A 16,246-nucleotide genomic window follows, 5' to 3' on the forward strand; every position below is an offset into this window, starting at 1 on the left:
CCAACTGCTGCCTCAGAGACACTGGAATACTGCCCTCCGACTGTTCATAACACACCTGGCCTGAGACTTTCTTACGATGACCCTGACACAAGTCAGCACCAACCAATCCAAACTCAAGCAGAAGAAGAAGATAGTCGCCACTCAAATCTTGTCTATGTCCACCATTGCGGGAGGAAGGAAAAACAACCATTTTTAAGGGTGCTTTCTGTATAGAGACATTTTCTGTGTTCATTGTTGAAACTTGGCATGATCTTTTAGAACAGGGTACGATGCGAAGGGGGGGGGGGGGGGGGGGGGGGTATTTTTGTGTTGTTGTTTTTTTCTCTCTATGGGGAGGGTATTTCTCTAAAGTGGGAGGGAGGTAAATGGAAAGGGGTGGGTTTCAAGATTTTATGATGGGAAGTTTAGATTGCTGCTTCTGTAAATACTTCTAAATATGGGGAAGTGGGAACACAGGGTGGGTTTGTTCGTGAGTGTGGTGAGTCAAGTGTTACGAGTAGAGCTGATGGACTGTATGGAAGGATAAACGGAGGGTAGGAAAGAGGAGGATGACAGCCGTCCAGAAGTAAACAGTGTGATTTCTGCTAAAAACACAGATTAATTAGTTTTGTTACTTAGTGAATTAAATGAATGTATTAATTTTACCTGTAAATACAAGAGGGGGAGGGGAGCATACGTTTGTGGTCAGGGTTCTCTGCACTGTGTTATTATTTATGAGAAGTTAGAAAATGAATTGATGCCAGCCCAGATAAGATGGAGACAGTTCAGTTCTTCCCTCGTCTTCCCAATATTGTGTCTAATAGCACTTCCCAATTTGCTATATCCAATTCCTTCATACTTATCAGAAGCAACCAGCCTAGAAGCAGCGGGAACCCTTATCCAGTCCCTCTCTCCCTCTCTGTCCAGACATTGCTGTTGTGAAGATAAAATGTCTGTTTTATTAAAAGTGCCATTGAAGCACAACAGTTACCCCTGATGTTTGAATGTGTCATTGCCTCAACATCAGTAGCCATACCATTGAACAGTGTATGTATGGAGAGAAAAAAACTGAATTCCTAGAGGTTGTATTTGTGAAGGGTTATTTTTTTAAACAGGAAATATGGAATGTAAATCAACTGTTCAGGGCAATTTAAGTTTTGAGTATATGCCATCCACATGCAGTAGTCCTAATTGTGGTTTAATTAATCTGTGCAAAATATGTCTCTGTGCAGTTTGAAGGAAGTTGAAGGTAGTTTCTGGAGCCATTGCTAACTAGTGTTAGCGCAATGACTGGACATCTACAGGAACAGCTAGCATGCTCCAGAAACTAGTTAGCATGCTCCAGAAACAGCTAGCAATTCATGGGTTAGTAAAAAAAGGTATTGATTGCCAAAATATCGCACTATCCCTTTATCCACAATCTAGGAATAATGACAATTTTGTCCATAATTTTACTAAAAGATCAGCCCCACTTTCCCATAAGCATCCATAATATCTAGGTATTTAAACGTTGTGGTTACATAGGCAGGTACAGTGTAATTACAGTGTAGTTACACATTGTTACATACTATTTAACTGTTACACATTGAAATGTGTATATGCATTAGATTTGTAATCAGTCGGTGGTCAATCCTCTCATCCTATCTTTATTTTATATGCAGGTATTAGGGACATCATGGTCTACCAAATTATCAGTTCGATGTTGATGAATGTAAATACTTTGCAAGTTGAGGTTCAATCTGTAGCTTTTATTTCCTCTGTGGTTCAACCTGGTCTAGGAGCATTTTGTATTATTCTGTATGTAAATCGGAGACACTTCATTTAGTATGATGTTATGTTTCATATGCTATGTATTAATTTGTGGATGTTCATCACTCATTTTGTATGATATGTTACGAATTACAATTCATATTATATGTCCGAATTTGCTAAATGTACAATGTGGTACCAATTTGCAAAACGTACAATATGTTACACATTTTCAAAACGTACGATATGTTAAGAATTCTGGCTAGGTGGCGAACGTTAGCTACGCGTTAAGTTTAGGAGTTAGGTTAAAGGGTTAGCTTAAAGGGTTAAGGTTAGGGTTAGCTATGCTAAGCAGTTGCATCTGTCTTATGTAACCATACCAAATGTAACATATCATACTAATTTGAGTGTCCCAGATTGGCTTTTACTATGTTACGTCTAGTCTATGAGACTAGGCTGTGTGGTTTTATATTATTACCTTATAGGCACCTGTTCCTTTAATTTTTTCATTTTGCACTTGCAAAGACTAAAAGGCCTGGATGTTGCTTTGTGAGCCTTTGCGCCTCACCTGGAAAATAATTTAAGGGAAAGACTGGACTACTGTATCTTCCCCAATATTTCCTCAGACATGTTAAGAGGGATAGATGTAACATGGTGCTCAACCAACCTAGTTCATTTGCTATTGAGATATATACAGGCCTAAAGTCTTATCTGTTGCCATTTTCTTATTGTTTCCAATCTTCCAGACAATCGGTCACCCCTTTAACCTATTACATTTCTCATATACTTAAGCACTTGGAAATCCTACTTGAAAACTAAGTAATAATTGATTAAACTTTTATAGCGCTTTTCATTACAATCTCAAAGCGCTTTAATTGAAAAATAAAGACATGCAATTTTGAAAAACAAATAGTTCAATAGACAAGTGTAATAAGACACCATTGAGACAGAATAATCAATAGCCATTTAATCACATGACAAAACACCCATCATTCAGTACAGTACATATTTGTGCTTCAAAATATTTAACCTAATTGCTCCCTACCAAAGTGTTTCAGTAGCTTCACCATTTATTTTTATTTTTATGAGGGTCTTTTGGTTTGGTTGGGTCATCACCTTCCTGGTCCTTTGCTTGAGGTGTTTCAACTTTACTAGGATCTGACTCGGGAGTGACAGGGATTTCAGGGTCCACTGCTTTCTTGGCAGCTGCAGTTTCAGTCACCTCAGATTCCTTGGCCAAAACAGTTGCAGGGACCTCAGCTGCAGTTTCTGTGTCAACCTTTGCTGTAGTGGCCTCTGTGTTCTGGGCCACAGGGGTTACTGTGGCCTCTGTCTCCTTGGTTACATGGGTTGCTGCGGTCTCAGTCTCCGGGGCAACGAGAGTTGTTGCAGCCTCAGTTTCGGAATCAGAATCAGAGGTCTCTGTGGCAATCGGGGTTGCGGCGACCTCGGTCTTCATGACAATGGGGGTTGCTGCTGCCTCTGTTTCCACGACAACGGGTGCGGCATCGGTCTCCGTGACAACAAGGGTTGCTGCGGCTTCTGTCTCCGCGCCACCGGGGGTTGCTGCAGCATCGGTCTCCTGGGCAACGGGAACTGCTGTGGCCTCGGTCTCCTTGGCAACAGTGGCTGCTGTGGCCTCCGACTCTACTGCAATGGCTTCTGACTCTTTGACTGCTTCAGCGGCATCCAACTCTTGGTTGGTTTTAGTTTGAGTTGGTTCTTCTTTAATGATAGGGGCTGTGTCTACAAGTACCTCTGCTTCTGCCTCCTTGGGTGCAGACACCTCTGCTGTCACATAGACCTTTACCTTAGGCACTGCTACAGTCTCTGGAACAAGAGATGCTATAGCCTTTTCTGGCACATCCTTGATTATCTCTACCTCCTGCATCAATGGGATAGCAGTAGCAGTTTCCACAGGAGCCTCCACCACTTCTGCCTCCTTGAGTGCTGTAAATGCTGCAATAGTCTCAGTGACAATGGGGGTAGCAGCCTCCTTAACTAGAGTAACTGCCTCCTCAATAATGGCAGCTGCCTCTTCAACCTTCACTGGCTCAGCTTCCGCTGCGGCCTGAGCGCTGGAGATGATGGCCTCCATGACAGGGAGCACCGCTTGGATGGTGGGGACTGAATCCAGGAACTGTGGTACAGCCTCTTGCACCGCTGTGAATGCTATTACACTCGCTGCTGCCGCCTCCTTTGGCACCACCACCCCATGCTTACCTGCACTTTCCGCACCCCCTTCCATGTGGAGCCAGTCCATTTTTTGCGCGTGCTGACGGACAGCGTCGTCAACGCGCGCATCGATCATAGCTTCCGTCAAGACGCCGTCTTCTGAGGAGTATGCTGCAGCCTGACAGGAAAACAGGGATTGAACGTTATCCTGTGTCCCGTTTGCTGTACTGTCTAAAGAAAACTAAACCAACTAAATGGTTTGGAAGCTTAACTGGACAGGTCACATGTACTAACCTGCCAGGCCACACCCAGTTTAGAGATCTCACGGCCCGACATGCCCTCTGCACGAATAGCAATGTCCGAACACTTCTGGCCATAGTCAAACTGGGTCAACTTCATTCTCCTGCAGGGGGATATAGGTTAGTGAAATAAACAAACTCAACACACTGTATTGTTTCGTCAGAGCAATCCTTAGTCGAAAAATACATCTAGCTAATAAATATTACGTTGCACGTTTGTAGACATTACCCAAATCATTATGCCACTTGCATTGTAGTACAAGCGGAGAATGGTGTACTCACTGTCTCCCTAATGTGGCGGGCTCCAGTACAAATCTGTCAAAGTACAGGCGCACCAGTCTCTCCCTCTCCTCCAGACCAGGCAAGGCAAAGTTTACAATCTCATCAATACGGTCATTGATGGCCCAGTCAAACTGCTCAGGCTGGTTACTGGCCAACACTAGCATAAACCTGGGGAGAGAGATGGGATTATTCAAACACATGTCCATGATCTTTTTAGTTAAGTCAACCTTTTCATGCGCGTTCTCAAAACTCAAATAATATAAGCAGAGGTGAATTTAGGAAAAAATCACTATGGTAACTTGCCAGTGTATAATCACTTAAAATGAATATATTTTTTATTTAGGTTGCTACCAACTTGTTGCTCTGCTCTCCAGTGCGATAAAGGAATGCGTTAAGGGTGGATCTGAGGTCCTCACTGATTGTCTCCTGCAACACAAAGTCATTGACGTGATCAAAATAGCCGACATGTTGACTCTTGAAAACAGAACGTGCTCTTAGTTCTGTTACTGGACTCACTGTGGATCTCTTGCGTAGGAATGCATCTGCTTCATCTACAAAAAGCAGGAGGCTACAGAAGTTGAGGCAAATGAAGAGAAAGAGATTAGCAATTCTAATAGTTTTATTAGAAAACAGCTCCCAATGTTGTACTATTGACCCACAATCGTCATATGAATCTGACACACACGTAGAGATATAGATGGATCTTTATATATGGCTCTGATTTGACATAAACACCCATAAGATTTGTGCCAACGAGGATCTGTACATTTAACTTTGGACATTTAACACAACACAGTGAATGAATGTCCTACCCGCGCCGGCTTGTGCTGGCCCAGTCAAAGACCTTGTGCATGGCCGTCACGCCGTCACGGCCCATGGGGGCTACATCTCCACCTGTCATGATGGCGTAATCCATCCCAGAATGGAGGGCCAGTTTCTGCAGGGCAACGTAACAGACCATCATTCAGTAGAATAGTGGATGGAGCACCTATTGGCTAAGTGTGACCTTGTTGACAATGGACAGCTCTTGTGATGACTGTAATATACACGTTGGTGTAAAGTTAATAGTAAATAATTGTTTTCAGTTTCGTCATCCTGCACCTAACCAATACAATTAACAATTTTGAAATGCTTTCCTTATTCTAGTAAAGTACATGTTAAACTATACTAACAGGTATAGCGCATGCCATGTAATACCTTGGCAAAGAGGGTCTTGCCAGTACCAGGGGGTCCATACATAAGGATGTTTCTATAGAGCCCCTTATTCTGTCGAGTGTTACGAGTCGCGATGGCAATGTCCCTCACACGCTCCTCCAGGGATGGCTACACAACAGAGAGAGGGGAGGAAAGAGGGAGAGGGCAGGAGAAATGTCAACTTTGGAGGGATCAACTAACTTTAGCAGTGACATCAGTGTGTGTAGGGATATCTGCTTTTGTTGCATTGTAAAGAATCCTTACTGTTTGTACACTGTGTACTTACACTAAGAACTACTCCCTCCAGAGCATCCTGTGGTCTACTTCTCAGACGCTTCGTTGTCTGAAGGTAGAAAAGAGCTCAGAGTTCACATACATACAGTAAAACACTTCATACATGTGTTATAATACAGTCATTATGATTTTCGACCTACAATGCATCCGGAAAGTATTCAAACCCCTTGACTTTTTCCACATTTTGTTACCTTACAGCCTTATTCTAAAATTGATTAAATTGTTTTTAGCCTCATCAATCTACACACAATACCCCATAATGAAAAAGCAAAAACAGGTTTTTAGAAATGTTTGCTAATTTATTAAAAATAAATAACTGAAATATTACATTTACATAACAATTCAGACCCTTTACTCAGTACTTTGTTGAAGCACCTTTGGCAGCAATTACAGCCTCGAGTCTTCTTGGGTATTACGCTACAAGCTTGGCACACCTGTATTTGGGGAGTTTCTCCCATTCTTCTTGGCAGATCCTCTCAAGCTCTGTCAGGTTGGATGGGGAGCGTCGCTGCACAGCTATTTTCAGGTCTCTACAGAGATGTTCGATCGGGTTTAAGTCCGGGCTCCGGCTGGGCCACTCAAGGACATTCAGAGACTTGTCCCGAAGCCACTCCTGCATTGTCTTGGCTGTGTGCTTAGGGTTGTTGTCCTGTTGGAAGGTGAACCTTCGCCCCAGTCTGAGGTCCTGAGCGCTCTGGAGCAGGTTTTCATCAAGGATCTCTCTGTACTATGCTTCGTTCATCTTTCCCTCAATCCTGAATAGTCTCACAGTCCCTGCTGCTGAAAAACATCCCCACAGCATGATGCTGCCTCCACCATGCTTCACCGTAGGGATGGTGCCAGATTTCCTCCAGACGTGAGGCTTGACATTCAGGCCAAAGAGTTCAATCTTGGTTTCATCAGACCAGAGAATCTTGTTTCTCATGGTCTGAGAGTCCTTTAGGTGCGTTTTGGCAAACTCCAAGCGGGCTGTCATGTGCCTTTTACTGAGGAGCGGCTTCCATCTGGCCACTCTACCATAAAGGCCTGATTGGTGGAGTGCTGCAGAGATGGTTGTCCTTCTGGAAGGTTCGCCCATCTCCACAGAGAACTCTGGAGCTCTGGCAGAGTGACCATCGGGTTCTTGGTCACCTCCCTGACCGAGGCCCTTCTCCCCCGATTGCTCAGTTTGGCCGGGCGGCCAGCTCTAGGAAGAGTCTTGGTGGTTCTAAACTTCTTCCATTTTAGAATAATGGAGGTAAAAGTGTTCTTGGAGACCTTCAATGCTGCAGAAATGTTTTGGTACCCTTCCCTAGATCTGTGCCTCGACACAATCCTGTCTCGGAGCTCTACGGACAATTCCTTCGACCTCATGGCTTGGTTTTTGCTCTGAAATGTACTGTCAATTGTGGGACCTTATATAGACAGGTGTGCCTTTCCAAATCATGTCCAATCAATTGAATTTACCACAGGTGGACTCCAATCAAGTTGTAGAAACATCAAGGATTATCAATGGAAACAGGATGTACCTGAGCTTAATTTCGAGTCTCATAGCAAAGGATCTGAATGCCAGGTCGCAGTTGTAAATGAGAACCTGTTCTCAACTGGCTTACCTGGTTAAATAAAGGTGAAATAAAATGTAAAAAAAAATACTTATGTAAATAAGGTATTTCTGTTCGCACTGAAACTCTAAAAACCTGTTTTTGCTTTGTCATTATGGGGTATCATGTGTAGATTGATGAGGAAAAAAGTAATTTAATTAATTTTAGAATAAGGCTGTAACATAACAAAATGTGGAAAAAGTCAAGGGGTCTGAATACTTTCTGAATGCACTGTATAAATGGGCATAATTTTATACTACACTGAACAAAAATAGAAACGCAACATGTAAAGTGTTGGTCCCATGTTTCATGACTGAAATAAAGATCCCAGAAATGTTCCATACGCACAAAAGGTTATTTCTCTCAAATGTTGTGCACATTTGTTTACATCCCTGTTAAATCAAATCACATTTTATTTGCCACATGCGCCGAATACAACAGGTGTAGACATTACCGTGGAATGCTTACTTACAGCCCTTAACCAACAATGCATTTATTACTTAATAAAAAAGTAAAATTAAATAACAACAACAAAAAAGTGTTGAGAATAAAAGAGCAGAAGTAAAATAAAATAACAGTAGGGAGGCTATATACAGGGGGGTACAGGTGCAGAGTCAATGTGCGGGGGCACCGGCTAGTTGAGGTAATATGTACATGTGGGTAGAGTTAAAGTGACTATGCATAAATAATTAAGTACCAGCAGCGTAAAAAGATGGGGTGGGGGTGCAAATAGTTCGGGAAGCCATGATTAGCTGTTTAGGAGTCTTATGGCTTGGGGGTAGAAGCTGTTGAGAAGCCTTTTGGACCTAGATTTGGTGCTCCGGTACCGCTTGCCGTGTGGTAGCAGAGAGAACAGTCTATGACTAGGGTAGCTGGAGTCTTTGACAATTTTGAGGGCCTTCCTCTGACACCGCCTGGTATAGAGGTCCTGGATGGCTGGAAGCTTGGCCCCAGTGATGTACTGGGCCGTACACACTACCCTCTGTAGTGCCTTGCGGTCGGAGGCCGAGCAGTTGCCATACCAGACGGTGATTCAACCAGTCAGGATGCTCTCGATGGTGCAGCTGTAGAACTTTTTGAGGATCTGAGGACCCATGCCAAATCTTTTCAGTCTCTTGAGGGGGAATAGGCTTTGTCGTGCCCTCTTCACAACTGTCTTGGTGTGTTTGGACCATGATAGTTCGTTGGTGATGTGGACACCAAGGAACTTGAAGCTCTCAACCTGTTCCACTACAGCCCTGTCGATGAGAATGGGGGCGTGCTCAGTCCTCTTTTTTTTCCTGTAGTCCACAATCACCTCCTTTGTCTTGGTCACGTTGAGGGAGAGGTTGTTATCCTGGCACCACACGGCCAGGTCTCTGACCTCCTCCCTATAGGCTGTCTCATCGTTGTCGGTGATCAGGCCTACCACTGTTGTGTCGTCGGCAAACTTAATGATGGTGTTGGAGTCGTGCCTGGCCATGCAGTCATGGGTGAACAGAGAGTACAGGAGGGGACTGAGCACGCACCCCTGAGGGGCCCCCGTGCTGAGGATCAGCGTGGCAGATGTGTTGTTACCTACCCTTACCACCTGGGGGCGGCCCGTCAGGAAGTCCAGGATCCAGTTGCAGAAGGAGGTGTTTAGTCCCAGGATCCTTAGTTTAGTGATGAGCTTTGAGGGCACTATGGTGTTGAACGCTGAGCTGTAGTCAATGAATAGCATTCTCACGTAGGTGTTCCTCTTGTCCAGGTGGGAAAGGGCAGTGCGGTATGCAAATTGGAGTGGGTCTAGGGTTTCTGGGATAATGGTGTTGATGTGAGCCTTGACCAGCCTTTCAAAGCACTTCATGGCTACAGACGTCAGTGCTACGGGTCGGTAGTCATTTAGACAGGTTATCTTATTGTCCTTGGGCACGGGGACTATGGTGATCTGCTTGAAACATGTTGGTATTACAGACTCAGTCAGGGACATGTTGAAAATGTTGGTGAAGACACTTGCCAGTTGGTCAGCATATGCTCGGAGTACACGTCCTGGTAATCCGTCTGGCCCTGCGACCTTGTGAATGTTGACCTGCTTAAAAGTCTTACTCACATCGGCTACGGAGAGCGTGATCACATAGTCATCCAGAACAGCTGGTGCTCTCATGCATGCTTCAGTGTTGCTTGCCTCGAAGCGAGCATAGAAGTGGTTTAGCTCGTCTGGTATGCTCGTGTCACTGGGCAGCTCGCGGCTGTGCTTCCCTTTGTAGTCTGTAATAGTTTTCAAGCCCTGCCACATCCGACGAGCGTCAGAGCAGGTGTAGTACGATTCAATCCTAGTCCTGTATTAACTCTTTGATGGTTCGTCGGAGGGCATAGCGGGATTTCTTATAAGCGTCCGGGTTAGAGTCCCACTCCTTGAAAGCGGCAGCTCTACCCTTTAGCTCAGTGCGGATGTTGCCTGTAATCAATGGCTTCTGGTTGGGGTATGTTAGTGAGCATTTCTCCTTTGCCAAGATAATCCATCCACCTGACAGGTGTGGCATATCAAGAAGCTGATTAAACAGCATGATCATTACACAGGTGCATCTTGTGCTGGGGACAATAAAAAGCCACTCTAAAATGTGCAGTTTTGTCACACAACTCAATGCCACAGATGTCTCAAGTTTTGAGGGAGAGTGCAATTCGCATGCTGACTGCAGGAATGTCCACCAGAGCTGTTGCCAGATCATTTTATGTTAATTTATCTACCATAAGCCACCTCCAACATCATTTTAGAGAATTTGGCAGTATGTCCAACCGGCCTCACAACCGCAGACCACGTGTAACCACGCCAGCCAATGACCTCCACATCCGGCTTCTTCACCTGCGGGATCGTCTGAGACCAGCCACCCGGACAGCTGATAAACCTGTGGGTTTGCACAATTGAATAATTTCTGCACAAACTGTCAGAAACCGTCTCAGGGAAACTCATCTGTGTCCCCATTGTCCTCACCAGGGTCTTGATCTGACTGCAGTTTGGCGTCGTAACCGACTTCAGTGGGAAAATGCTCACCTTCGATGGCCACTGGCACGCTGGAGAAGTGTGCTCTTTACGGATGAATCCCGGTTTCAAATGTACCGGGCAGATGGCAGTTGTGTGGGCGAGCGGTTTGCTGATGTCAACGTTGTGAACAGAGTGCCCCATGGTGGCAGTGGGGTTATGGTATGGGCAGGCATAAGCTACAGACAACAAACACAATTACATTTTATCGATAGCAATTTCAATGCACAGAGATACCGTGACGAGATCCTGAAGCCCATTGTCGTGCCATTCATTCGCCGCCATCACCTCATGTTTCAGCATGATAATGCACGGCCCCATGTCGCAAGAATCTGTACACAATTCCTGGAAGCTGAAAACGTCCCAGTTCTTCCATGGCCTGCATACTCACGAGACATGTCACCCATTGAGCATGTTTGGGATGCTCTGGATCAACGTGTATGACAGCGTTTTCCAGTTCCCGCCAATATCCCACAACTTCGCACAGCCATTGAAGAGTGGGACAACATTCCACAGGCCACAATCAACAGCCTGATCAACTCTCTGCAAAAGAGATGTGTTGCAGTACATGAGGCAAATGGTGGTCACACCAGATACTAACTGGTTTTCTGATCTACGCCCCTACCTTTTTTTTTAAAGGTATCTGTGACCAACAGTTGCATATCTGTATTCCCAGTCATGTGAAATCCATAGGGCCTAATTCATTTATTTCAATTGAATGATTTCCTTATATGAACTGTAACTCCGTAAAATCTTTGAAATTGTTGCATGTTGCGTTTATATTTTTGTTCAGTGTACTTCAAAGAGCAGGGACAACGAATATCCCATATCAATTTGTTATGTCCTTAAAGGGAACTATTTTATCTCTTCTTTAGTTACCTTAATAGGGTGTTTGATGGCCTCGCTAACAGTGATTCTGGAGGTCTCTCGGACCAGCGAAGGCTTTCCCAGACGAGCCTCGATGTAGCGCCCAATCACCCCGGTGGCATTCCGTGCTGAATACACCCCCACCGCCAGCAGTGTGAACCCAGCCACCTGCAGGGCATTCACCAAACAGTGTGTGTCAATTACTCAGATATGGTAAGCAACCACAATGTGAAATTCAAGCTATATCGCAGGTTGTAGGGTGAAAGTGTGATAGCAGATTGGTAGTAAGGGGGAGACTTTTTACCGTGGCAGTGAGTTTATCCCAATCGGACACAAAGGCATGGAACCCTTCCCCGAACACTGCTCCTGCAGTCCTGACAGAAACAAAAACATCATTATTACAGTGACTGCTCCCATTATGACCACCAAACATTCACAGCATTCTTGGGTTCTTATCCAAACATAGCAGAATACTGGCTGATCAAATTAAATGCATTGCATAATATGAGATGAGAGATGTGATAAGAACTGGAATGTATAAAGCTCTTTACAATTGATTGTCTTCCACAGCCCAGTCTCAAGCTGTGACCCTCTAAAAAGTAACTGCAAGTGCAACCCGCCAGTGGGTCCCGACCCAATAATGGTACGCACTGCTGTAGAGTTTAGAACCCTTTTGACCCTTCCCATCTTACCTGATGGACTCCAAGACCGTCTGCCTGTGTTCGGCTGCTTTAAGGCGGATCTGTTCACGGATGAGGTCCGCATTCTCCCGCTCTACCTTGGCACGAGCTGCAGACTCCGCCTCCACACGAAGCAATTCGTTCTTGTGCCGCAAAGCCATTTCATGTTCAATAGTGGCTAGGTAGGAGAGAGTGGAACTAAAGTAAATTCAAAATATGTTTTTGACTGAGTCTGCTATTAGTAAACATACTGTGGGACTGATTTACAAAGCATTTGCACCAGTTTCTGTCAGAAGAGAACTACAGATATACTGTAAACCAGGAGTAGGCAACCACAGGCACTTCATGTTTTTGATTTACTGACCCGGAAGGCCAGGTGTGTTGAACTGATCAATTAGCTCAGTTGGTCAGGTGTGATGCCTAGTTGGAACAAAATCCGGAAGTACCTGCGGCACTTCAGGGAACAGGGTTGCCTAACGCTGCTGTAAACAATGACAAAAACATGAAACGGTCTCAGTTGACTATTCTTCATGTTTCATTTTCCTTGATGAAGAACAGGTGCAAATGCTTAGTAAACCTTCTCCTGTGTGTCACAATCACATGGGGAATTTTCCTGCACCTTTTCGCATAGCCTCCTGCTTTGTTACTGATTCCTCTTGCTTGCGCAAGTTCTCCTCGTTGAGGGCTTGCTGCAAATACAAAACACATGCGGAACATACACTTAGCCATATTTCTCATTCTTGTCCTTTTTCTATCAGCATGGGTCCCACTCCGGTTTCTTTTTGTGTTCTCCATAGCTATGGCTGATATTCCACAGAAATCAGAACAAAGTGCTTACCTGTTGCCTGAGTTGATCGTCATATCTCTGTCTGGCAAGTTTGTCTTGATACTGTGCCCTCTAGAGGAAATAAAGACAGAAAACACCTTAGCACAATTTGAAGCATGATCCAACATTAAGGATGCAATACAATAAAGACAAATAATGTACATTATCCCCATAACAACATACTTAGCGTAACACTAGATTGATTCACACTTGACTGGTAAATAACATCACTCCCATACCGCTTGATTTTGCTTGGTCTCCTCTGTAAGTGTTTTCCGCCTTTCCTCTGCCTGGAGACGGATCTGTTCCCCCTTCAGCTGCTCCAAGGCTGCTTCATATTCCTGTTGGTGAATGGGATTAAAGCATGTTTTCAGAGAGGAATAGGTAGTAGGTTTGTAGGACAGACAACCGTTATACTTAAACCCTAATCTCATTATTCGGAGCATCATAGATGCCAAGTTTATGGACCTCAAGTTAAAAGTCAAGGGAGAATTGAGAGACAGAGTGGATGAATATATCGAAATGAGAACCCATGTGTTCCCGTTTTGAAAAGCAGGTGACAGTACTGGAATGTCTAGGACAGGGAAGATCATAAGGCAATAGTGGATAACACCTGTTTTTTTCTATTGCACAAAATGCTGCAGCTAGGTAGAAGGCAGAGCATGGCGCTTGTAACGCCAGGGTTGTGGGTTCGATTCCCACGGGGGGCCAGTATGAAAAATGTATGCACTCACTAACTGTAAGTCGCTCTGGATAAGAGCGTCTGCTAAATGACTAAAATGTAAATGTAAATGTAAAAAGCATGAGCTAATGCACACCCACAAATGTTTGTAGCAGTAGAGGTAAATAAAATCACACTTTTTATGCTCCCAACATTTTAATGGGTAAACCTAATAACCAGACATTTGAAAGTGACTCACCTTCACTTTACTCTGATGCTCCAGCTGTACCGACTGCTCCTGCATGCGAGCCAGATCAAGTGCCTCTTTCGCATGGCCTATAGAGTTGGGGTGGAAACACAATTAAGACACTTCGATGTCAATTGGTCACTTGATACTATGAGTGTAGTTGTTCATTTGGGGAACAGGAATAATTATTTAACATTACTTGCCATTAACTCACAAACGATACCACTTTCACTGTCATGAGGCTCGCGCTTTGGACCTCTGTTCCTCAAAAGTACACTAGTCTCGCCAGCGGGTGGGGGGGGGGGGGGGGGGGGGGGGGGGGTTAATGTATACAGGAGGACAGTATGGTGCCATACAGGCGCATGCGCCAAACTGACGTTCATGGCTAAATATATAACTCCATATATGCAACAGCAGGCCATTAGTCTATGCAGGTCACATGCTCTCTTGCAAGCAAACATCGAACGGGAATGTGATCTTGAACAAGTGGCAGGACAGAAAACATCCCCATGAAGAACACTTTGTTCTTTCAATCACTGACACGCCCACCAAAGCCTGTTGCAGACAGTCTTTGTTGATACAGTCGAGTCCAGTTCATTACATACTTTCTACAGTTGATTCATGTTCAATTGATATTTTGTTGCAGTTGTCAGAAAGTTTAATTGCTCATAATCTGCAACGACATCGTACTGTTGAACTCACAATACAATCTGCACACAAAACAACTAGGTAACTTTAGACAAGAACAATAAGGTTTAAGAAATGACATGACAATGTGATAACTATTGTACGAACGTGATCTGTCAAGTTCCCTCGCAGATTTTGCCGCTCGTTCAAGCCCAGTCGGGTCGAAGTTACTCCATTTGTCCTTGGGCTTCTCTCCGAACGATTTATCCGAAGATCCCCCTTTTCCTCCAGGCGTCTCTGCTTCATCTGTCGGTGGTTTGCTGGACCCCCTTCCCCAGCCGAAGAGCCACGACATGGTAACTCAAATGAAGTCGTATTCTTGCTCCTCGTGCTGCACCGGCCTGAAGGGTCCAGTTTCTTCTATCGCCACTTTTCTACACGGGACCATATACACACCTCCCTCGCCACCACTATTGCTCCATGTGTGTCGGGTAGACTCTACCACGCAAGCGCGACGTGTGGTGGGCAGGACTATATATCAAATACTCCATCCTTATTGGTTACTACAACGACGAGGTTCTCTCCTGTTCGAGAGCATCGAATGCTGCGGATCCCTTTCCAAATTACCTGGACTGCCTGTTGTAGACAAGAGTTACCATTGCGCATATCACTTTTTGAATAGATTAGGGAAAACGCGCAACTTAAAAAGGATGCCGGTAAAAAGCAGTAAGCATAATAGAACATACCTATGTTCTATATCGTGGAGCTCCGCCCCATAGGGGAGCTCTGCTCCTAGTGGTTTACCCTCTGCCCTAAGGCAGAACAGCCTGAAGCAAATTTATGCACACACCTGCAGCCAATGGGAGCACAGGTGCCCCTATAAAAGGGGACACATCCCCTCACTCAGCCTCCCTTTATCTTCAGCGACTGGACGACTAGACTGAAGAAGCCAAGAAGAGAAGAAGACTCAGGAAGAAATCGCCGTCGATGATCCAGCCATCGACGTCTTCTAAATGAGCACACCAGGAGATTTTCCACCCCCAAAAGCCCTTTTCAGGGCTCAGTGCCGATGCACCGCCATGACATCTGCGGACCCCCACGACCTTTGTTTCGTGTGCTTGGGGCCGCAGCATGCCAAGGAAGGAGCCGGCAATCCCCCTAGTTGCGCCTCCTGCGCCCTCCTTCCTATGAAGGAGAGGAAGCAGCGTTGGGCGTTTTTTAGGGAGGATATCCCCCTAGAGGATGTATTGTCTCTTCTCGCCTCTGCTTTAGAGGCGTCGTCGGACAGTGCTGGCTCAGGGGATGATAAGGAGGGAGACGCAGAGATGGATGTTCCAATGGAACAATCCGACCCTCTAGCGCCAACCTTCAAGACCCCCTTCCCTATGGGGAGTACGAGGTCTGAAGGCTCCTTATGCGATGACGACACGGGCTCTGTTACGTCAGCAGCCCTGTCCTTCGCAGCGGCCTCTCTGCGTTCGGACTTTCCCGAACTCATTGAGAGAGCTGCCAATCGACTCGAGATAGCGCTGCCCCCTGCTCCCCCCCTTGTGGAGGTTGACTTGATGGAGGGCGGCCCCTACTCTAAACCAAGGAAGGCAGCTGAGCCGATGGCTCCGGCTATGCCTTCCCTTGGGAAATATGTCGAGGGCTCGTGGGACACACCCCTGGCGGCGCGTTCGCCGGCCAAGGTGTACATCCCATTCACGAGAGTGGCTGGACGTGAGTGGGCGGCTAAGGGAATCCCTAAGCTCGAGAGCGCCATGGCGGCGTATCTAGTGCCGG

The 16,246-nt window shown here is 45.4% G+C and overlaps 1 protein-coding gene across 2 annotated transcripts; it reads right to left on the reverse strand.

Moving 5' to 3' along the window:
- Positions 1 to 2,680: 2,680 nt before the first annotated feature.
- Positions 2,681 to 14,950, reverse strand: LOC311147928 (ATPase family AAA domain-containing protein 3-like). Of its 2 annotated transcripts, none has more exons than XM_084184775.1 (16): positions 14,630 to 14,950; positions 13,847 to 13,923; positions 13,166 to 13,267; positions 12,939 to 12,998; positions 12,720 to 12,789; positions 12,113 to 12,278; positions 11,725 to 11,794; positions 11,433 to 11,588; positions 5,965 to 6,021; positions 5,682 to 5,807; positions 5,297 to 5,421; positions 5,001 to 5,052; positions 4,840 to 4,910; positions 4,485 to 4,652; positions 4,198 to 4,306; positions 2,681 to 4,081 (listed from the first exon to the last, which is right to left on the reverse strand). In XM_084184775.1, the coding sequence occupies exons 1-16, from the start codon at positions 14,814 to 14,816 to the stop codon at positions 2,792 to 2,794; spliced, it is 2,886 nt and encodes a 961-aa protein (XP_084040901.1). In that variant the 5' UTR covers positions 14,817 to 14,950; the 3' UTR covers positions 2,681 to 2,791. The 2 variants fall into 2 exon arrangements, with proteins under 2 accessions (XP_084040901.1, XP_084040902.1); XM_084184776.1 differs by lacking the exon at positions 14,630 to 14,950 and adding an exon at positions 14,038 to 14,123.
- Positions 14,951 to 16,246: the final 1,296 nt, after the last annotated feature.

The sequence above is a fragment of the Coregonus lavaretus genome (assembly GCF_964263955.1).
Source record: "Coregonus lavaretus genome assembly, chromosome: 20".
NCBI lineage: Eukaryota > Metazoa > Chordata > Actinopteri > Salmoniformes > Salmonidae > Coregonus > Coregonus lavaretus.